General features: G+C 39.0%; 1 protein-coding gene across 1 annotated transcript; it reads right to left on the minus strand.

Moving 5' to 3' along the window:
• Nucleotides 1-276: 276 nt before the first annotated feature.
• On the minus strand, nucleotides 277-24,122 carry LOC139466654 (small ribosomal subunit protein uS17-like). Its single transcript, XM_071248242.1, has 4 exons — nucleotides 24,059-24,122; nucleotides 19,499-19,624; nucleotides 11,712-11,917; nucleotides 277-441 (listed from the first exon to the last, which is right to left on the minus strand). The coding sequence occupies exons 1-4, from the start codon at nucleotides 24,068-24,070 to the stop codon at nucleotides 318-320; spliced, it is 468 nt and encodes a 155-aa protein (XP_071104343.1). The 5' UTR covers nucleotides 24,071-24,122; the 3' UTR covers nucleotides 277-317.
• Between the last annotated feature and the right edge of the window lie 1,406 nt (nucleotides 24,123-25,528).

Consider the following 25,528-nt stretch of genomic DNA (forward strand, 5'->3'; position numbering starts at 1 on the left):
TAGCGAAATGTTTGATTTTGTGACATCAGCTGTTGATCTGACCTCTGTCCTGGCATGTAATAAAACCCAAACCAAATCATGGCCAGGCCTTTGTGAGCATGTGGATCCAGAATTGTATGCTTGGCCCAGATACAAAGATGGTGACTAGAAATGTGGTTTTCACTGAGATCAAACCTGAACAAATCAGGCACAGTATCAGGAGGCATGCCAAGCTTAAACTTCACTGGTTTTTGAAGACAAGGTTTCTTCCAACAAAATAACAACAAAAACATGACAAGCGGATCTCGCATCCTTTATTTGCCCACTAGGTGACCCATTCAGAATTTTTGAAAGGCTTTCTTTGACCCACTCCCTTTCGCAACTTTCAGCACGTTGTAGCGGACCGTTTTGCTCAGTGGGCGGCACTCACCAACAGTCACCACATCGCCAATGGTCACATCTCTGCAAACCAGAAAGGAAAAGTTAAAACAACTAAGAAGGCATCATCACCTGAGGTGACAGACCTATACATAGCTATTAACATACAACCGAATTACAAAGCCCATACATCAACATAAGGGACGACTTCAGAAATATAGAAAATAGTGCCACAGCAGAGTACCTCACCTTGTACAACATGATTGAACTAGAATGTGTTGTTACTTTTAAGAACATGTCTCCCCACCTCCTTTTTTGGACACAGTAGATCTTTCAACACCAGTCAACCAGAATCTTTTACTGCGCTGACACCAAGTTCCCAGAGACTCTAAGGTTAAGGATGAAGCCTACATATATCAAGGAGGTGAGGTGAAATTGGGTTTAACGTCGCGTCCAAGATTATTGCACTTATATAGCGATGTGCATGCACGTGTGTGCGGCTGCTTGTACTAGTCCGGACTGATGCTGAGTTATAGTGCTAGCTCACTGAGATACCATGCCGCAGTTTAACATGAATACCCCACTCAGACACAGTATACTGACTCCGAACCGAAGTTTGTCTTTAAAAATAATGTACGCTAACATATTCATAACATTCCAACTTAGCACCCAGGAAGCAGAAATTGTTGTGATTTTCAGCAGTATGCTGAGTAACATTAGAAATTACTTTGTATGAATGACATGTGCGAAAATTTGTTTGATATCTGAGATGTCTGATCATTAATATTACAGTAACATCCCTGGATTATTTTGTAGTTGTAACATGCAATTTTACTGATATATGATAAATTGAAATGAAGTATCATATTCGTCGTACAAAGCGCCAAGGTCGCTCACAAATTAGAAATATAATAATGATAGGGGGGGGAAGAGAGAGAGAGAGAATTGAAAGATTGTAAATTTTGTGGTTCGGCGAACACAAAACAATCGCTCTCAGTACTTTACCCCTTTAGATATATGTCTCTTACAAATAATAATATGTGCATGCTGGCATGTATTAACTTAGATATCTACCTATTTGTGATGGTGATAACACAACTCCACATTACAATGACTAAAAATGAATGTCGTCACAATGTTACAAACGGGAAGTATTGGTAATCAGCAGGGAAACAAAATATAAACATCCGCTTTGTGTTGGTGATTCTCAAATATTAACTTATATAATTACTTTTATTTTAAATGTTTATTACCACTTCTTTGTGGTATTGTACATGAGGCACCGATTGACAAATGTCACCCTCACATGCTAATAATAAATATAATTTCATATAAATAACGTCAAACCAAACACCATCTGTTCACAGGAGAAGGGACTACACTACTGCCTAGAAGTTCATTCCCCTTACACGCATGGGCAACACGTTACGCAACGTTACGTTGGTCACTCGTGTGGAACCCGTCCGCCACTCTTGTGATACTGGTGTGCAATGTGTTGAACACACTCATTATAGGGGGAACAAACTTTTGACCAAAGGGGGACCGTGTTAAGCTGAGTTGGAGGTGGTAACAAGGAGTTAATTTTGTTATTTCCTGACGAAAAAGGTTAATACACATTTTATTATATGTACTTGCTGATGTCTCATTTTTAGATGTGATTTTGTTGGAAAATATGAGTACTGTTGTGGCTACTACATGATGTTTTGTGATGGTATTAAGAGAATACATGATCCTGTTAAATGTTATTGCTATTCAAATGTTGTTTGTTTTGTGATTTGACATAAAACGCCTGTAGTACGACTTTCAGTGATCATGTTTATGTGGTTTGGCAGAGCATTGTTTTTTATTGGACCCTAATTACTTTATGATGGTTGGGTCTCTTTGTCTCAGCTCCATAGCTGTGACGATGGGAAAGGGTACCATTTAATTAATGAGAGTAGGTTTTTCATGGAGGACACGCTTGAGGGAGAGGATTCTACTAATTACCATACCACAAAAAAAAGACCTGTAGACGTGAGCGTAGGGTTGTGTGTAAGATGGCCGTTGCATAATGGCCGCCAGGAGAGGTAAACATTGAGCTAAAGCAGTGTTGTTTTCACGGGCTTGTTGAATTCCCAGCGCTACAGTCAATATATCTTCTACTTGATCCAGCTACATCATTTTGGCATTTACAATATATATTTTTTCAACGTACATATATCTTTTAGAGTATTTGTCAATTGTGTTGAGCTTACAAGCAATAATTGTAATTTGTGGTGACATGTCTCATTAAAACATGAAGTTTCATTTAAAACATGAAGTGAGTACGATAGTAAATAATAACAAGAGTTTGCCACTGTCAATACATAGGTAACCCTAAAGTTCCACATTCAAAGATGGGAGGAACACTGATTAAACAAAGGGAAGAAGCTTGCCCTTACTTATATGTAGAGACATCATCTGAATATGACTATATATGTAAATGTTACAATACTGTACCTATCTTCACGCATTATTAAAAAATGGGCATAAGTTCACTGAGACAAAGGCTTTAGATACAATACCATATTCAAATTTTTAGATCATAAAAAACATTATTTGATAATTAAGTCAGTTATTGACAACTTAAAACCAATTTGCTATATTAATAAACATTTCATGACAAATTAAAATCAAATTTGTGATATAAATTCATTCTTTTGTATCCATAAATGAATTATTGATATCAAATCAGGAATAAAGACACCCTATATATTGTTCTTCGTGGATTGTATAAAGTAACGCAATTGCATCACAGTTATAGTGTTAATTGCTAGTCTTTTTTCTGCACCACCATTTCTTTCATCTAATGAAAGATTGTTTAAAAAATGGCAACTTATAATTAACAAAGGTAATGATACTTACCCAACCTGCGTTTATTCATCTCTCAGTCATTGTTATCGTTAACATGTGTCTACTTTAAAGTGTTTATACTTATGCCATAGATCATACTGATTAAGGAATGACACATCGTAATAAATATGTACTCAATACGCATGCAGCACAACGGTACATTGATTCTATAAACACAGAAAATCGTTACCCCGAATTACTGTGTTACGCTTCACCCTTTGTTTTCAGACAAATAAGTCAGGCGTGACAGTTATCACAATCTAACCGGTTATAAAGATTTGATGCATATTCGACTGATACTCTTAAAGGGTCAGTGATAAAGACAACAGATCAATACACACGCTTCCAATTCAGTTTGTACATATGATTACATGGCTGTGTGTATGCATGGTATGTATGGCTGTATGTATGATTACATGTATGTATGTAAATTATGTGTGTGTATTTATTTATGTATGTGTGTGAATGCGTGTGTGTATGTAAGCCTAGATAACCAAATAAATGCTTCGGTCGTTTGAAGCCAGAAGGCAGGGGTAAGAAGCATACTCTCGCAGTTGGTCACTTGAGCTGAAACTTATCTCGCGTAATAATTTTTAAATAAGACGAGTGGGGCCGAGTAAACTTAGGGATTTACGGCTGTTGTGTGAAAACAATGCTTCAGAAAGATCAACGTCCTGTCCCTGTGAACAAACCTACATATTACGGATTGAAAGCCAAAAGTGTCTATCAGGTTTCTTAATGCTTAATTACTTTTGCTGGAGAATATGTTTCTTGTACAAGGGCTATAAAGCATGTTCACATCAAAATATATGAATGTTGAAGCTAGGTTTCATTTCAGTTTTCATTTATTTAGCAGGCCCCTCATACTGAAAAACAGCCTATCTGTTTATATTATTCAGCCCCACCTACACAGTCAACGTAATACAAGACTGAGTGAGTTGGGTTTAACGCCGCTTCTAACAGTATTCCAGTTATATCGCGGCGTGTCAGCTTAATGTGGGAGGAAAGGCTGAAGTGATGCAGGTCTCAGACGTTTACCACTTCGGTGAAACCCACGAGCATGGTTATGGTGCTGACAACCTAGAAAAATAATTGGGGCGAACCGGTATTCGAACCCACAATCATAGGTTTCTGACGTGCCCAAGGGACGCAACTCTGCACAGCGAATCGCGGCGCCTTAGACGACTGGGCCACCCGTGCTCCCTACACGACTGTGAAGTTGATGTAAAACCTAAAAATTGATGATGATAATATATGAATGTTAATCCAACAAGCGGTGTGTGTGAAGATAAATTTAGATACGTTTGACACATTAACATATTTCAACACCTTTTGTACGGTAACAGTTATAAGCGTTGAAATTAAAAGGTCTACAAAAAGATGTATTTCTTATACTAGAAATTCTTCCCGAGGCAAGAGAGTTAACTGACTTTAGGAGTTCAGTTTCCACCCTTGCCGAACAAGGCTGGAATTCCTGGGCTCGATCGTAGCGCCACCAGTGGCTATTACGAGTTATGTCCTTTCTATGCCTCTCCTATTGACCAAACAGATTCAACCTCTCGTATCACTTGCATTTGCTTCAAATAAAACAGTGTCGCCCAGTCAAGACGATCTGATCAATAATCAAGATCTATATTGTGATAAAACATCGTGAAGTGCATCAAATCACGTGAGCACCTTGATTAAAAACATGAAAAGATTTAGAAAATATCTGTTGACAACGAGTTAGCGGTGCACATGCTTTGCAAATCCTGCGGTCGACCAAAATCTGCAGGACACTTTGTGAACCGGATTTCGATTTCGGTGCGCGATTTTAATTGGACTATGCATAGACTCGTTAGTCCAGCCAAAATGTAACTCCATAATACCTGCATAGTTTGACAAGGGTGGAAACTGGTCTTTTATAGTCAGTTAACCCACTTGCCTCGGGAAGATGATACTGGAAGGTCCATAAGGGTATTTAGTGAAGTACCGTAACTCGTTACGAAAAAATAGTTCTCTTGATATTCAATACTGGACATTTGCCCTCACCCGACTTTTTGTTTGTTTTTGGTAAAAGTTAATAAGATGAAGTTTGTAGGGGGACTAGAGGTATCTTTTCAGAGGGTGTTATTCTGACATTACCCACTATCTACTGGAGGATATTGGAAATGAATATAGACTGTCATGTTGTGTGACTGCAGATAGGATTTGTTATCTTAACAATCACTGGGGGTGTCACATTAGGGGTTGTGATTTTTAAAATTGCCCAAATGATCCTGCTGAGTATTGGTGCTTAGTGATTTCAAAGGTAACAATTTATTCTTAGAGGAAATTGGTAGTAAATACGTAATACCATCCATACAGGATATCTTCAGGATTTTTAGCCCTTTCTTTCTCTGTGTGTAATTCTGATGGACAGAAGTCAACCAGTTCATGCATTCCATGGTAAAAGATGAGATTTGGTTAACATCCGTGTTTATCTGTGACAACTTCCCACTGGTAACATTTTAGTGAACTTGGCAAGTGGGGATGAATTTTGGTATTCATGTTATTATAATCTGTCAAACTGTACATAAATGTGTGTGTATTAAATCATAAAATTCAAAGGGACTGTTCCCTACACCCATCAATATCTTAATGAATGAACATTAGTTTATTGTATGGATTATATAAAGATCTCACTAAGTATTTGTTTTGCATGCATGACAGATGGGATTAAGGGAGAAAGGAAATATTTTCCTGAACGTTTCTAGTGGAGGAAATTGGAAATGGCTGAACCTGTAGATAGTGTCAAATCCGTGGTAGATTTGACAGATTTCATTGGGTAACATTCAACAGGCTCATTACCTTGTGATAATGTTAATGTTTTTTTCAACAGTTTAGAAAAAAAAGAAGAAATTTGATGTGAACTACATTGGAAAATGAGAGAAGAAATTAATAGTCAATGTTTTTATCAAAAACACACTCTGTTCAGTAAACAGTTGTTATTTAAGTACTTTCAAGAGGAATCCCAAAGCTTCTCTTACTCTGTTATGATATATTATGTCAAAGTGAAAACGTTAACATGCAACAAAGCATTTTACATGGACTTGTTAATTTGCTTATTGTTGATATATACTGAACAGATAAAGAAATGTCGCAAGAATACAGAAAATAGTGAACTTTTTATTCAAATGTCAATAATGCAATAAATAATTGTCAGAAAACAACCACCTTTGGCACAAAGGATTGTTTAAGTGTCAGTCACGTTATTGCAATGTCATATCGAGGGTCTGATCACGTGATCCTCACAGATGGAGGCTGAGAGTCAGTACCTGGTGTGTCCACCTTGTGCGTTGATAAAAGCCCGGCATCTTCTGTACATTGAGTGGCACAAACGGTTTACAGACGCCATTGGAATCTGCGCCCAGACCCTGAGGAAAGCTGCACTGATCTCTGCTGCATTTCTTGGACGCGGTTGGATCTGGTTAGTCGTCTTTGGATGTCATCCCACAAGTGTTCAATTGGGTTTAAGTCCGGGCTGAGTGAAGGCCATGGTATTTCTCGGATGTTATGCTGTTGGAGGAAGGTCCTGGTGGCTATGGCAGTGTGTGGACCGGCGTTGTCATGCTGGAAGGTGTGGTTTCGGAGTCTTGCAAAATGAGGTACAACGTGGGGTCAGAGAACCTGGTCGATGTAACGGGCGGCTGTGACTCCATGGCCTCTGCCTGGGCCAATATTCTGGAAGACAACAGATCTAAGTTTCTGATTGATGCCGATTGCACCCCATACCATAATGCTTGGTCCTCCCCATGGGTCTCTTTCAACCACACACTGTTCTGTAAAACTTTCACCTCTCCTTCGCCACACTCATACTCTGCCACTGCGGTGGAAATGCAGTACCGACTCATCTGAGAACATGTGGGTCCTCCACCGCTGATGCCGCCAATGTTGTCATTGGGTGGCCCACGCAAGACGTTGCTGACGATGATGAGAAGTGAGCACTGGACCCTTGTGTGTATGGCGACAAGACAGGTTCTGGGAGCCGAGCCGATTTTAAACAGTGTCAGCAGTGATGGGTCGCTGATGGTTGCCAATGGTCTGACAAGCTGTCTGTGCCGCTGTGGTGAATCTGTCCTGCAGGTGCAGATGAAGAGATCTTGTCTTGGTGTTGTGACTCAGCGACGACCACAGCGTGGACGGTCATTAGTGCTGTTGGTGGTGTTGTAACGAATCCGAAGTCTTTCAATGGTTCGTACACTGCAGTTAAAAAGCATTGGCAATGACTTGGGTACGTTGTCCAGCATTTAATCGTCTGATGGCTTGTTCACGTTGTTGGGAGGATAGTCGTGGCATGGTCTCTGTCTTCACAAAGCAACTGAATTCTCAGTAGGTGTCAGGTGGTTCTTATACAGAACCCTGGCACATGTTTCACGTGCATTTCAATTTTCCTGTGCATCACTTCCAACTTGCTCCCACGGCCATCTCACAGTTCCCAAGGTTCACAACTGTTACACCGAACGCAATCGGTATTATCAGTTGAATGTCATAAACTGGCCTTTTAAAAAGTCTAAAAAACATATTCATGAAGAAAAATTACAATTTTGATTATGCACAATTATGTCCTAATAATCCAAAAATACGACGTTTCTTTATCTGTTCAGTATGTATGTGTCTTCATTAAAACAAATACTATATCAACTATAAATTTCTTCAGTGTGTGAATGCGTGTAATACATGCATATTGGCTCCCCAGTTCTCATAATGCTTTATATGAAAGCAAAATTGTGTTTAATTAACCTCATCTCTCATGTCAGTGACTGATTTCAAACCGCATGTCTTTGTGTTACACAGCCAGTGTCCCAACTCTCATGTATCTACTTTAATGTTTCGCCCTTGCAATCTAACATTACAACATGACCGTTTAACCTACATAAGGGATGTAAGCAGGCATTGGATTGGTAATATCCGTTTTCTTTTAGCAAATATATATAGTTTGTAACAAAAATATACGATATACAACAAATATTTGCTCAACTATCACGAAACCATTCGTCACTGACACCGCATCAAACCCACCAGTAGGCTGGACACAGTTATAGGCGCACCAATTACATAACCCCTACTGACAAGGTGGGGATGGAGGTTCAAAGCGAAACGGACAACCCGTGTTTGCTGTCTAATAATTGCTGGGCGGTGCCTTTGATCTTGCCTCTAACCATGCATGTAGTAGGAGTAGACGACGATCAGGATAACTGGACATTCTGCAAGATTCTTTCTTGCTACATATCATGGCACCAATTCATCAGTCACAGGGTTTTGTTATGTATGTGTGCCCAGTGTATCCACAATTAACTAGAATGTTTCATATCTACAAAAATGCATATGCGTCAGAGTGGTTTATCAACACATGTTGGTTGGTTGTTTAATGCTGCACTCAGCAGTATTCAAGCTATATGACAAAACATGTATAATGCTTAGTCACGCTTGGTGTGGCTGACTGAAATTGAACATTATGATAGTGTCAGCAGGGATAATAGAGGTCATAAGACATAACTTTTTTTGCTTTTCTGGCCACAGACCGTGGCATATGAAGATCATACATAAATATGTTTAAGTTACATAGGCAGCAGGCTAGATTATTTACAGCAATACAGTTCAAATATTGTGTTCAATAAAAGAAAACGCTGATAGACACACTCATTTTTGTACTATTAAACAAACTGTGGACTTTGACGACATTTTGGCTTATTTCAATAACATCAAGGTAAAAAATCATATTTATCTCTGAAATCCACGAGCATAGCTGCTGTCAAACATAACTAAATCATGGCGGCAGGTTTTGACTTGTCGTGTGCCTTAAAGTGAGTTTTAACATGCCAAAAGCGATTGACCCTACAATATAGGGTCATTTACTCCAACCTTATAACTGTCAATCTTCATATAACAGGACCATAACTTTTGTAGTATATCGACTCCCTGTCTATATGTCTTGAGTTGTTAATCGGTAACTGCGGTCCAAATTTATCAACTTATTCATCTATTGTTGCAAACTTGACGCAACTTGTTGCATTTGTTTACGCAATAAAAATTCTAATTGATCATGAACTATTGTGGCAGACAAGCACCTTGATAAGAAATGTAAAGGCAGCCATGGTACATGTAGTCAAAAAACCTGACAATTATTTCGGCACAATATAACTGAAAAAATGCTGATGTGACATTTTTCAAGAGTAGCACAATTTTATTAAAGTTTTATTTGCAATTTGATAAACTATAATAATTTTCTCGAGAGTAGTGCGCACCCATGTATAATGAGCACCCCCCTCTAGTGGATTCAGTATTTTGGAAAAAAAACATCGAATGTCAAGCGCAAAAAAAAAATAAAACCGTAGATCTACCCCTTCGAATTCCGGTAAAAACAGGTGATGGGAAACTTGGTCAGTACAAATTCGAAATTTGAGATAAGAATCACCAGAATTTTTTACCATTTGAATTGTATTTTTGGTTCTGCTAGGCATTGTTTTACATCCAGGGATTAAGATTAGCTTGTGCATTTTCTCGTAAACGAAGACGGAAACAGCAATCAGCTGTACACACGTTTTCTTGGAATCTACCGGTGATTCAGGGAAAGACACACCCAATGATATAACTTTACAGGATTTTAATGCAAGGATCGGCAAAAATTGTATCTGAAACTATTTTTTTATCAGGAATAATATATCCCAATATCTTGTTAATTTAGTTGCAGCTTTTGCTAAACATATTATAAATAATAATAACCCTAAGCGAAGCAGCTGATCGCTATAGCCGGTTATAATTATTCACATGGAACCAGTCTGACCAGTAACCGTCAAGGCTCTCGCGCACGTGATCGCGAGAACTACGTGTTGACATAGAATCGTCAAACAAAAACAAATATGACTTTTAACGAGTCAAAGTATGGCATTTATGTTATATGTATTCATTCTGCCAACTAATGTTCGTTTCAAGGCGTCAATAGCGGTAATCTGACCGTGGTTGCTGTTAATAACACACGATTTTGCCGCAATTAATTAAAACAATATCAAAAGTAATTTTGGAAAAAAATGAAATAAGTTACATACATAAGTCCAGATATACAAAAAACACTTTTTATAGCCAGACAGTGTAATTACATGATTAATTTGCGTACTTCAGTATGGATTTGTTGACAGTTACGTGCTCACGGTAATATCTTTCCATGGGGGAAAAAAACATCAAAACTCATTATTTCGTGTATAATGCGCGCCCCCCTTCTACACAGCTGTGTTTTGGGGAAAAAAACTGTGCACTATGCTCAAGAAAATACGGTAACTCAGTTCGCTGAAATTAAAATAATTAAGGCACTTGCAGTGACCAGTTATCAAGTAATCAGTGAGATAGTATATAAATACTGGGAACGCTAAACAACTTCATTGTAAATAGACAAATGCACCTGTGAATGGCGTGGAGGACGTAGCCTTGTATACCAAGGTTTTTAATACCAAGTGAAACAAAGACGAGGTGCCAGCCTACACTGGAAATGCTGTATGCTGCATGTCCAGCCTCGATCAACACCTCTAGTGATCTCTTCGCTATCTCAAGCCTTGCACATAACCATTGTCATGACCTGGTTGAGTGACTTCCATCATAATGAAAGGATTACCCACAGAGAAAGAAAGGATTAAAATCCTAAAGACATGGCATAAGTACTCACAACCAATTTCCTCTAATGGTAAACTATCACCTTTGGTATCCCCAGCAACAGTCACCATGGTCATTGGGCAAATGCAAAAATCACAAACCCTAACGAGATTCTGTCTCAATGGTCACACCCAGTGATTGTGAAGATCTATCAACAGTGAGACAGTGTCACATGCGTGGTAGGGGAATGAACTTTTAGGCAGTTGTGTAGGATGAAGGCAAGTTGTAGACCATGGGAGACAGCAAAAACAGCAAAAAACTGGGGATCAATTTAGCAGCCGGTCTTTATCTGTCAGGCGACCAAGAGTAATATGAATGTTCTGTGACGTCAACACTCCCATGACGTGACAGCTGGTAATTGGGATCCCTCGTCATGGAATGGAACAACTTTCTTTCTCTCTACAGCAAGACCAATCACAGCTTCATTTCAGTCAAAAGCAAGCAGTAAATGCATTGAGGAGAAATGCAGGATAAGTTAAAAATCTTTTTAAATATCTAGCTCAAGGTGCAAAGATATTCAATGAGATTGAACATAGATGTTTTGTTCAGTTTGGCAAATAAATTTGAAAGGCCACATCAACATTCGTGACCTGTAACACTACAGACTACCAACACACCAAAATGTAGTCCACTACCTGCAAAAATGTCTGACTTATGATTACAAGGTTGCCCTAAACAAAGATACTATTAATAATGCCCTAATCTTTGCATAGTGGACTGATAACTTTTGACACCCCAGGTGATTGTTTTCATGTCAACATAATCTTTTCCCAATAGACTTGAGGCAAAATTAACAGTGGCTGTCAATCATTTCTTACCTGAAACACGGACTGAGATGAACAGACATATTCTTGTGACGTTTTTCAAATCGGTTGTATTTCTTGACATAGTGTAGATATTCTCTTCGAATGACAATGGTTCTCTGCATTTTCATCTTGAGAACTACACCGGACAAGATCCGCCCACGAATGCTCACATTACCAGTGAAAGGGCACTTCTTGTCAATGTATGTGCCATCAATAGCCTAAAACAAACGAAAGCACATTTATATAATATATATGCCCAAAACAACAGATCAGTGTTAGAAATGGACTTTAGTCCTTGCCAAACTGCCAAATAGGTAAGGTATCATAAGGACTAGTAGACAATTGACATTTTTTTAGGTTTTGCTACATGTTATCATTATAAGGACCACTGGACTAAAAATGTTAAAGTTTCTATAGCTGGATCACCTTGCACATTCACAGTGACTGACTAACCAGGATTTCTGTCAATATCTGACAATATATATACTATGATAAAACACTTTTTTCAACTGTATCTTATTTCCCATTTCTTCATCTCCTGCAATAATTAAGACACATCTAAACTTGCATTCTAACTTCAAATCCTGGTTAGATAGGTTTCACTGTAGATATTGGCAACTGCATGGTTCATACAGAGTTTGCCACTAAATTAAAGGCCTTTTGAAGGCTCGTGCACAGATTTAAGGTCCTAATAATGGAAAACACATGAAATCATTGCCATGCACAACATTCATGTCATTCAAAGCGTGAAATACAGTGTCTACCTTGACTTACAAAAATAGGGGTCCAGGGAACCCAATAATTAATTTTAATGGTCCCTGCAGGCAATATGAGCGTCCTGCAAAGTAATTAAATGGTGTTGTGTACAGTACATTTTCTTTAGACTATGGCCATGATTGATGGATGAAATGACAGACACCCATAACTGCCCTTGATTCGCTGTAGGTACAATGAATATTACTGTGCGCACCTAGGGACACAGTATGTTCTTTTTTCTGCATCCATTCACTACATTTGTGCATACTGGACTGATAAATGTGTGCTGCGTCAAGCCCTGTTACTGCCATTATCAGTCACAAAAATGCTCTATCCACTACATCACAGAAGAATAATGTTTGTGTCTTTTGCAATTGGAACTGGTATTTCATGATGTGCTGGTCTGAGCCTGGACACAACACTCGCCAATGGATAACTGACAGACTTGTGAAATTGGTCAAAAGTACACAAAACACTGGACAGCAATCTGTGAAATGCCTTTGACCTGCTTGAACTTGTCTCACTATTGTCTCCCCCTTTACAAAGAATAAGGTGAAGAAACATTGCCTGGACCATCCTACTAACAGCCAAATCAAGAGAAAAATTTAAAACATCACAAAAATCAGAACATGTGTAGAACACATACAAAAAAAGTTATTGCATTCTGTAAAAAAAATGGCTGTACAAGTTAACGATGGATGGCAGGGAATTATGCAGGCCTCATGACATCGAACAAGTTCCTTTGTACAGCTACAGTTGTATGGGATATTGTTCCTTATGTGGATACTGACTGACAATCCTCGAACTTGGTAAGTGTCAAATATTATACACAACATATAATTACAATACAAGTAAAATCTAGATATTGTTTATATTTGTATACTTATACTGCATTTCTCCTAATGCAATCATTGATTACCTTTGGACAGTTGTGTAGCTGTGGTTGATCATGCTAAAGAAAGAAAAGTGGCAGGCGACTGATATCTCCATATCGTGTCAGCGCATACCTTCTGCTCACTCAATCCTGTCCACAGAAAGGTAACGAGAGTATGGGAACATCCCAGTAAACAACCAGAAAAGGACAATTTAGTTACCAAGCCATGATAGTGTTGATGCTGTACAACCCCCCTAACAAGCAAGTAATGAAAGTAGGGTAAGGCTGGCTCTGGACATGATTCAATTGTTTTTATGGCGCCACAGATTGGTTACCTGCTGTGCTACAACAAGCAGTACTAAACTGTGCATACCTTCGACACCCTGAGGTAGTGACTGGCAAAGACCGAGTCCGACCTCCAAAAACATCCTTCCATGATGGCTCTAATAGAACAATTACTGTGTAGAGCCATCATCATGGAGGCAACTGCCTGTATTTCATGGGGGCAAGATTAGCAACCTCATAAGCCCAGTTGATAAAGCAGGCGTCTGGTGAAGTCCCGGTGGCGGGTGAGGATCACGGCTACTGCATTATGCAGTATGCAGTCATCTATGAGTGACTCGAACCGAATGTTCCTCAGGCGCAGATAGGCAGCCATTGGTAAGGTGGGTAAAAACCCACGGGGCCACTGAAATGCCAACTGGAACCTTAGGAACCGCCAGTCGCTGGGGTGGATCGGCACATGCAGGTAAGCATCCTGTAGGTCGAGGGTGATCAGGTAGTCGTAAGCATTGATGCTGGCCCTGAGCAGTCTCAAGGATATGACACAAGTATAGAGGATGCTCCAGGTAACATTCATTGAACGGTACAAGGTTGTGTGTCATCCGCATCTTATACGAATCCCGGTTGAGAACCAGAAAAATGGGAGAGTAGAACCTTGGTGTTGGTGCTTGGGTCTGTAAAACCTCTATGGCTCTTTTCTCCAAAAAGGTCTGTTTGTTGGTCCCGCACAATTGATGTTTTCTGGAGCAAAGCCATGTCTCCGGTGCCATTGTCAACGGAGAGTCTGCCAATAAGGCTAAGGCAATACCCGTACCTTATGATGTTGAGAGCGTATGTGTCTGCCATCCAATTTCTCCAAAACAGGCATGGTCTCCAACCTACTGGTGTGTCAACTATTGGGACAACTGGAGGGAACTACCCCTTCGGGATTGATGGAAGCCTTGGCACCTGCCCCTGCCTCATCTTTTGCCACAAAAGGAATGCTGATCGGTGGTCTGGTCCTTGAGGGATGAGCCCCTGGGTCGATAATTACCTGAATTCGACACACTTTGGCCAAAGGTGATGGGATACATGTTCCAGAGCCTTGAGTGCTGTCTAATCTCGAGCATAGTTCACTCTTGGGAATGCGTGTCAGTTACATTGCTATTGAATAAAGTTGAGGCCGACCATGGCTGACAAAGCAGCTGGCACCTAAATTCTGAAACCCAATTGGATAAGGCCAGATACCCCAGACGGCGGGTGGCGCTAATCTCAGCTTACACCGCTTTAAGGTGATTATGCATATAATCGATGTGCCTTGGTTGGAAATCTACTGACGTCTGGAAATGATTGATCCTATTCGCATTGGTCTTGAAAAGATCTTGGTCCACAGCCCGAGATGCCATGGGTTTTAGGGACCGCCTGATTTCCGTTTCTATGAACGCGAAACGGCTGTCAGGGATCTTAATGGTAATGGAGAACCTAGTCCAAATTGTGAGCGTGGTCTGCTACCCAAAGGCGTGAATGGGAACATAATCCCTTCTAAATCTCAACACCTTCACTCTCTGGATGCTGAGGTTTTTTTCTGACGCACATTTTCCTAAGATCGGAAAAGTGATCGCGGCACTTGATATACCTGTGGCTATAAAATTACGCAGAGGTGGAGAATATTAAATTTCCTATTTGATGGTGTGAAGTAAACTGCAAATATTAAACCGGATTTTAAAAAATACACTACTCTGTGTTGTCAGAGAATTTATTCTGCGTTGAAAAACAGTAAAATTCTCCACTTTTTATCGTACACCAATAAAAGTACTTTGCGACGAATTTTTTTATTTCGATGCTTTACAGAAACTGTCAGCAAACAAAATACTGCCTGATATCTGAACGACATAACTATAGATCAAATGGAGTTATATGCGTATGTATAACGACATACATTCAATGCCAAAAATAGCATGCCGTAAATGATGAAAACTGATTTTTCTCTATGACGTCAAAAGGCGACAGAGGTTACACACGTACAAAGAAAAGGGGGCATAACTCCGCTGTACTTAGCACTAGTTTATTGTAACTCAGGTCAATTGGTGAGAATTAGCTGTGGGTAAGGACATTATATTTTCGTGGTGTTTCGTTCACGAGGAACCAAACTATTCCAACACAAATATCCATATTGAAACTGTATATCTTTAGTTTTTAAAAAAAAACATAAGAAATGATGAAATCGCACTTCATAAAAAAGAGATAATAGAGAAATGGATGGCCCTATCTAACCTATAACCTAGTCCTTAGATTCCAACATTCTCCTGAATGTGTAAGTGTAATTTGACTAATGTTGCACCATTATTAATGGAGCACTAGCCTTATCATCAAATGTAATGAAATACACCAAAAATAACACCATTCCTCTTGACATAATGGCTGGTTTTATGTCTTTGATAAAGTCGGAGAAAGACGACACTGGTATTCTGATTAATACATATCTCCCATAATTTTCATTCATGGTATGGAATATGTTGATGTGTAAAACGGAATTTGACGCTTTTTCGGCACTACATAAAATTACTGCTTAATGTCTTGAAAACGTAAACAATTCGATAGTTTATCGTGTATCTTAACTGGACAAGACACGCACCTGTTTGGCATCAATTTACGTAATGAAATACCCAAAAGAATATTTCAAAACAACCAAAATTATATTCAATATTGGACGTATATTTGTTCATTTTTATGTTATTATTTCTCTTCATCTCGTCTCAGAATTACACAATAAAAGATGTGAAGAAAGCTCTATTGGTATACAATTATCAGAATAATCGTATGAGGTTGTTTGTTTGTTTGTTGTTTAACGCCGCACTCAGCAATATTCCAGCTATATGACGGCGCTCTGTGAAATAATAGAGTCTGGACCAGACAATCCAGTGATTGACATCATGAGCATCGACCCACGCAATTGGGTTATTTATACATTTTATACATTTTACAATTCCTGGAGAAATTAAGTAAACAGTTTAATATCCTGTGATCACAATATTGAAAAAAGAATGAACCCATTGATTATATAATGCAAAACGAGAGGAATAATTCGTAAATTGTTTGTGACTAACGCGCACCTGGCGAATCGTTAGATATCACTGTTCTGTGTATCAAACGACATAAAAAATAGAATTCCGAGACAATTCTTTCTGATATGGGTGCATATATTTTACCGAAAAAATATTATCCATTTTGTGAAAGTAATGTATTAAGTTTTAGTTATAAAATAAAATGAAACGGCTATTCATGGACATTGCTATTATGAACTTATAATATTGACTGTTAGACATCCCAAGAAATACGTACATGCTGCAGTTACATTTAAAATTCATCTTGTAACACTTGTCCAAAGGAAAGAAATATCGTATTCGACACTAAAAACCTATCAATTGTTATGTAAACAATTTTCAAACTAACAGAAGATTATCAAAGGTTCATTGGCGTGTTCATTGACAAATGTCCAAAGTGAAATTAATTCTGTGAAAAAATGTATTAAAGATATGCAAAATCTACATCATAACTGAAACTGTAAACAGCATGGTACAATGATCGTGTGCACTCTCATTCAAGGACCTTCACCTCAAAGAAATTACCAAATATGTACAACAATGTTGACGTATGACATCACTACCTATGACCAACTTTTACAAAATGGCGTGTTCACTGTCATCAGTACACGGGATTTAACGAGAGGACTTTCATTGATTCAGGGATCGTTTATACATAAATGTGACATGTAAGTAATCAGAAACATTCTGAAAATCTATGTACTGTTATTTGTTGTTATAATTTTCATTGAAACAATCGAACTAGTCCGAAATTCTGATAAATACCCTTGTCGTTGTGCGTGAAATTGTCAATGTATCTATTTTAAATTCCCTAATTCTTCCTACGATTCTCTTCCCATGCATTACCATATTCTGAAAATGTTGAGCCAATATATTGAACGAATAGACCAATGGATAGCTCAAAATGGGAGAAAATGCTTCACTGTGTAAAATCTGTATTTTGCTTTGTTTACTTTTCAAACAAGTGCAGCTTTTCGAGCACAGCGTCAGTTTTCACACCTAACTTATTTTGATTGATTTCATCTAAACACTTTGTATTGGTGACATAGACCATTGTTCATTCGATTCTAAAATGTATGAGGAATTCAAGGATGTAATGTTACAGGCGCCTCATGACCGATGTACCCGAAACTTGATTTTGTATACACTATCCAAAATGGCGGAAAGTTCACATCGGCGTTTGTGTTTGCGTATTTTCCAAAACATTCTAAACAATTCTAGGGTTATCGGTGACGTTTTGGAATGACAATTGGTGATTTCATAAAGGACAGATACCCGTGATCACTAATATGCTATTTTTGAAATTTATTTCTCGGAGTAAATATCCAAAATTTAGATTTCAAATGCTGTAAATAAAGCGAGGAGTGGTTATTTAGTAATGTGTAAAAAATGGCGACAGAGGTCATTTTTAGTACTTTTGCTTGGCCCAAAATGCCAGTGGATGATATCACAGAACAGGGAATCTCCCACCTTATTCAAAACTGTGAAGCGTATTTGTGTGGGTGATGTATTTTGAAGTTTATTCGACTTCAAAGTGAAGGTTGTAGAGGAGGGACATATATGTCCCTGTGGCATACAGGGGGTTAAAAGCTGATGAGAGGATAAGTAGAGAAAAATCCTCGTCCAGCGCTCTGGTGCATATAGTAGTATGCTGATATCCGGGGCAGACGCCTGAACAAAGGAATTTGTATGCGCTTGTTGATACATGGCTTGCATAAAGATTTGCATCAACGTCGGGTCCATAAAAGAGCGCTTAGGGTAAATTAATGTATAACACTATAATCATGATAATAGCTATACAGCGATTTAAAGTGTAAGTAACTAGTGGTAAATGTTAAACAATTACGCAAAAGTTACTATAAATAAAGCCACCAATTACAGAGAACTGAACAAGTTTCAGTTTACAATAGCCGGCCATGAAATACAAAACAATTTTCACGAAGGACCACACAGCTAGCAATTAAATATGGTGGAAAACACAACAAGAGGACGTGAAAATCTATGATAAAACTGTAAATAAATATTATTGCATATAAAATACAGCAAACCGGACACCACCCGTCACAGGGGGGAAGTACATGGGATTTTAGATGGAAGAGTTGAAAGCCACATGGACAGGAAACAGCAAATATTGAGGTCCAACTACCAGCATGTTTTGTTTCATGAACAACTATGATATGGAGACATGAGTCGTCCACCACTTCCGGTATGACATGGCAGCTAGTAATTGCAGGGGGGTCCTGCTTGTGAATGAAACAAGACTTTTCTTCCTTCAGCAGGATCAATCAGTCTCACTACTGTCAAAAGGTCAGCATGCAGGAGTAATGCAGGATAAATGAATTATCTTGCATTTTGTTTTCATTCATTGGATGTAGCATTGAATTGTAGAACAGAATCATTCTAGTTCTTTTACATTATTGTTGGGAAGTTCTTTAATGCAACTCTAACAACTCTAAAGTCATTCACGAGACTTCATCTGTAGGTGTGTATATGTTACTGTCATTATGTATGTCACAGTCAATGTGTAAAATGAGATTCATCTAGGCAATTTACAAAGCATCTTCCCAAGTCAAAGCAGTTAACTGACTATAAAAGTCCAGTTTTCAACCTTGCCAAACTAGGCTGGTATTATGGAGTAAAAGTTTGGCTTGATTAACGAGTCTATGCATAATCTAATCAAAAACGTTCAACCAAATTGAAATCCGGTTCATAAACTGTCATACAGATTTCAGTCGATTGCTGGATTTGCAAAGCATTTGCACCGCTTTGTGGCAGGGGATATTAAGTATAATAATTGAACTTACCTCTCTGGGGGTTTTAAAACCCAGGCCTACATTTCTCACATAGCGCAAGTTCTTTTTGCCCTTACCGGACAGGAGGGACTTTTTGTTTAAAAAAACAGTGGGTTGGCGCTGAAACGATCTCTCAGTCTGAAACGATATGAACAAAAGCATATAAACCCAAGGTGTACAAATTTAACTAATGTCTCACAGATCTGCCTTTCACTTCAGAGTCATTTATGCACGCATACAAAATTGTTTTCAAATGGGTAAGGAAAAACGAATCTCACTCCAGCCAATACATCACCTGCAGCAAAGAGATTTCAGTTTCCAAATAGATGGATGAAATAGGATATTTATGATAGTAGTAGTAATGGTACACTTGTCCTGACAACGTACTACAATACTCTGAAGCCTTCTCTGTCACTTGTAAACAGACTGACCGTGTCAATTGTTTCCTTAACTAAATTTGGCTTTGTGACCTGGTTGGGCCATAACAGACCTCCTGGTTGGGCCATAACAGACCTCCTGGTTGGGCCATAACAGACCTCCTGGTTGGGCCATAACAAGCCTCTTGGTTGGGCCATACCAGACCTCTTGGTTGGGCCTTAACAAGCCTCTTGGTTGGGCCATAACAGACCTCCTGGTTGGGCCATAACAGACCTCCTGGTTGGGCCATAACAAGCCTCTTGGTTGGGCCATACCAGACCTCTTGGTTGGGCCTTAACAAGCCTCTTGGTTGGGCCATAACAGACCTCCTGGTTGGGCCATAACAGACCTCCTGGTTGGGTCATAACAAACCTCCTGGTTTGGGATTCATCTGACTAAGACTTCTTCACTCTAAACAGTCTACTTTTTTATGTCTATGCATGACCCCAGGGATTGATTTAGGCCTCGATTCAAACGATATTCTCATTAACATTCACTCAGCGTGATTGAAAATCCCATACATCTAACTGTTACACTTTCAATAGTTTAATCGGCATTGAATCTGCTATTAAACATACTGTATTTGACGTAATAATCACCCTAAAAATAACATCTACCATTTAATTAATCATTGTTTATAGAAGTTACAATTTCTGAAAACACCATTGCCACAGGCTAACATGCGTAACATGTGACCAGACTTTTCTCTTGTTCTAAAACCACCTCTGAAATCAGAACAGACTGGTGCTTTACCATGTTTACATACTGTTTTGCATATTTATGAAAATATGCTACTAGAAAACGGGGACTTGGAGGTGCACAACAATATACAGTTATCCCTCGCTATTGTGCTCTTCGATAAAGCGCTACCTCGGTTTCTACGCGCAGTAACGCATGGCTCCCAAAATTTATGTACACTTTTAATACTGAGAGTTTTGCACAGACATGATTGTATTGTTGTTCATTTGCACATAACGCTTCTCATTGCATAATCAACCGTTTATCGCTGAATGGAGTTCTAATAATCTGTTTGAAAACATCCGCGGCAAGTCCCGGAAATACGATTGTTCTACTAGTTAACTTTTCACACTATACATCCTTTGATCTTAGAAGCGTATGCATGCAATAAAAGAGAACCACAAGTGAAGTTTATATTCTTAATTAGTAGGCAATCCAATTTGAGGCGACACTGTCAACTCACATGTTGCTGTCACACCACGGTGGTCATTCCTTTTGATTCGGATCAAGTAACCGTATCGAAACAATTAATCTGGCTTGAATGTGTATCTATATTAGTATGAATGTGTATGGTCAAAACTGTCGTTTTCGATATTTAAAGCAACATGACCAATCAATGCCACTTAAACACTCTGTACTTGTGTAATGAATCGTGATTGGCTCTTCACTCATAGCGTCTGTTACTACCATTATCGATCGATATTTTCATGTATGTAGACTACATTCACATTGAATGTGACAGTTAAGGCTTGTAAATAATAACAAACAGCGAAAACATAATGGATATATATTTTTACACTATGAACGGTAAACAACTTGTATCATTGCAATGTGCGAGACAGGTGAGGTGAAATGGGGTTTAACGTCACGTCCAAGATTATTGCACTTATATAGCGACGTGCATGTAAGTGTGTGTGTTTGTGTGGCTGCTTGTACTAGTCCGGACTGATGCCGATTTATAGTGCTAGCACACTGAGATACCATGCCGCAGTTTGACATGAATACCCCACTCAGACACAGTATACTGACTCCGAGCCGACCAGTCCTTGTTTTAGCCCGTTCATGCCGAGCGCCAGACAGGGTAACAACAAGTACCATCTTTTAACGTCTTTTGGTATGACGCGGTCGGGGATCGAACCCCGGACCTTCCGCTCTCCGGGCGGACGCTCTACCACTAGACCACGGAGGCGGTCAATGTGAGAGACAAGGCAAATATCGTGAGATTGGCCGAGCGCTCCCCCGCCTCAGGCTCGGTTAAACGGCTCATCGTCTATAACGCCCACCAATTATTTGGACCCCATAGGTAGCGTTGTAGTGAGGGATCACTGTATATCTATACATCAAAGTCACCGTATCGCTTTGATGACCACACAAAGGAAAACTGTGCAAATGGAATAGATTTTCACCTTTAGACATTCTTTCTCTCTGAAAGTAACCATGAAATGTTTATTTTGGATGTGTCAACTCATCAAAAATGACACAGAAGAAAATATGATCATTGTTGCATTGAATAATATGAGTTGGTACTGTCGTGGTATGTGGATAAAGGAGACAAAGGCGTAAATGAAAGTTGTAAGTATTGGCGGGACACGATGTCGCCAAAATTAATGTAAACACTATTGAATGAAAAATAATAATAAAATAGATTACAAACATAAGTCCAGATATACAATGAACACTTAAATTGTGTAACAATAAAACAATAGGGTTAACTCTTTCTCCATAATAATATACATATTTAAGATCACAGACGATTGTATTTCAGATTATATTGTCCTAGCCTTTAGATAAGACAGTACTGGTAGAAGAGTTCACAAATGTACCTTCATGTAAGAATGACCACCGTGCAATTAAGTTTGGAATATTTCTTGGGTCAAACACCAAGTTGGATTTATAGACCTTAGAAAATGCTACGATAGGTTTGCTTCCAGATTTGTCCATAACTATTTAACAATGTGACTCAATCATTCAAATCTTACTCAGACATCATGGATGTCCAGACTTTCCAACTTCCGGATACTCGAAAACATTTTCTGGCTGCTGGGCATTGCAAACATGCCACCTTCATGGGGAAATGAATGACTCAATGTAGCTAATTAAACAAAGTCAGTGGGTGAGTGAGTTGGGTTTTACGTCGCTTTTAACAGTGCTCTAGTTACATCGCTGCATGTCAGCTTAATGTGGGAGGAAAGCCTGAAGTGATGCAGGTCTCAGACGTTTACCACTTCGGTGAAACACACGAGCACTGGTATGTTCCTGACAAACCTAGAAACAAACGGGCGAACCCTCCAGAGACACGTTCCCGACTGTAAGGTTCTCATTCTTGATTGATTTGTTTGTTGTTAAACGCTCCACTCAGCAATTTTCTAGCCATATGAAGGCGGTCTGTAAATAATCGATTCTGGAACAGACAATCCAGTGATTGACATCAAGAGCCGATCCATGCAATCAGGATACGATGACATCCATTAACCAAGTCAGCGAGCCTGACCACCCAATCCATCATCACCACGATCGATTAGTCGCCTCTTACGACAAGCATGGGTTACTGAAGACCTATTCTATCCCTGGTAAGGGTCTGGCATCGTTGGCTCTCCAGCGACTGTAGTCAAAACACGCCACTTCTTACTAACCATGGTCTTACTGTCTAGTTTCCTACAGTATCTGTGGTTTGTGCAGTGATTGATGGGCATGGCTCCTGTTGATTAGCTTGCCTTGTGGAAACGTAGGTGGTATGTTTGCCAAGCTTAACTCTGTAGTTTAGTGACCATATCTTTGTGAAAACCTATGGCCAGCAGTCCGATGAGATTTGGGTTGCCTACTTTTTGGGTGCCCTGACTGCATCTAAGTGTTACCTGATTTTCGTTCTCTTTTAGCAAGCACGAGACATTTACAACATGAACTTCCTTTAAGGCATTAGGGGAGAAAATCTTTTGCAAAAGGACAAAGTTGGACATAACCTCACGTCCCCTTGTGACAAATTCTGCTCAGAAAAACCTTAGCATACTACAGAAAGAAAGTTCTTCTTGGGTACTTCTGGCGGGAGTGGCAATGTTTGTTGATGTCGTTAACCTATCGTGGATACATTTACGACTAGAAATGTCCAAAATTGGGGCACCGTCGTCTGTACCATAGTCTACGTATTACATCCTTAAAGTGTTAACGAAAGTGATGTGCACCAAATAGGACAATCCGACATCACAGCCCACGGTTAATCAACAACTTGATAAACATGCCCCGGTTTCGATGTTAAACATCGCTCATTAAATTGTCGAGAGGACAGGCGGCTGCGCCAGGTACACTAAAAGTTTGCCTCAACGGCAACATCGATAAAAATATCGTAGAATAACACACGGGTACGATGCGCCGTTAACCAAATATACTAGCAAAATTCTCAGATTTCACAGCCATGCGTACCTGTTCAGCCATGTTGGATTGAAAGGCAGGACCGGGGTCTTTCCACTTCCGTTACGGGTTCCTTGATACTCCTTACAGCGACATCTTGCAGTTGCTTGTAACCCTGAAACGCTGTTAAGAATACGAGTGCAATGCTAATCAACCTGTTCCAATGATACTAAGTATTAAAAAGGAAACAATTGACACGTTTGTCATCCATTAATGTCGCTACTGGTAAGGAAGAAAAACATTTTGTCGACGAACCAATTACTTTTATTTTGAAAATTATTTTCTTGCACAATTCCATATCACAATTTGTCCTCAGACCACAGAGGGCGACAGCCTCTGTTATCCAATGTAGTTTGAAAAAGGCGAAGCATCAAAAGTCGAACATTTTGTATGACGAGTGTATATAACAAATAAAAATAAAGAATATTTAGGTAAATAAAAATGTAAGGCTTAAATTTGTGAACATTCATAGTTGTTATTAAAAGGGCAATATATATGATGTATTTGTGGGTGGCACACACGTGAAGATTGAGACCATCATATTCTGTTATCTGTTCATGGTTAAATATACAGCTAACCTAGCTCTACATTGAAAACACAGTATGTTTATATCATTATTAACCATAAACGTAGCACTGTGGAACAACTGATTGCTATTTCCGGGTATGTTTTACGTATGGAACAATTTGATCAGTCACCTGAAAACAAAATGCAAATATCGTAATTACAACCGACGAAAGTTATATGTATAATATCAGGGAGTTATCTTGGTTGAGGAATGTATCCGCTGATATCAAAATAAAGGAACAATATCCCATACATCTTAAGCTGTACAAAGAAACTTGTTCGATGTCACGTGTAACAAATCTAACATTTTAAAACATATGTAGCATTTCGGGATATCATGACCCATGTTCGTTTCTCAAATAGCCACGTAAGTTTGTTGCAGGGGTTTCACATAGGTGTCATGTCTAATCGATCAGCTGAGATAGTACACGTGACAACTATGTTCATGATGTCCACTGTTTTTTAAACAATCTCTAGAGTTAGATAACAAAGAGAAATCAATCAACGTATTATCGGCTAATTCCTGAAAAAATATGCTGCTTTTGCATCGGCACTTCACGCCCAGATATGGGTGTATTCCGTCTGCTTTTGTATCTGCAAATCCACTGTACAAGATAACAGTTATTAATCAATCAACGTGTTATCCCTTAATCCTTTGATCGATGTTTTTTGCAATTCAGCTGATCCCTCCTCTCTTGCTGCGCTGCCACGTGCATTACATAACATGTAGTACATTCACCACATCAGACCTGGATGTATAACCCAATCGTAAATTAAACAAATACCCCAGACACAATGCGAACCACAGAGTGCTTTATTACCTTGACACCCTCATAGGCAGCGGTAAACGTTATCGAGATAGTTTGCAGTCTTTGTTAGGTAATCTGAATAGTTCTACCACTAATTATTCCTGCA

Source organism: Haliotis cracherodii, unplaced genomic scaffold, assembly GCF_022045235.1.
Source record: "Haliotis cracherodii isolate W230 unplaced genomic scaffold, xgHalCrac1.p SCAF_19, whole genome shotgun sequence".
NCBI lineage: Eukaryota > Metazoa > Mollusca > Gastropoda > Lepetellida > Haliotidae > Haliotis > Haliotis cracherodii.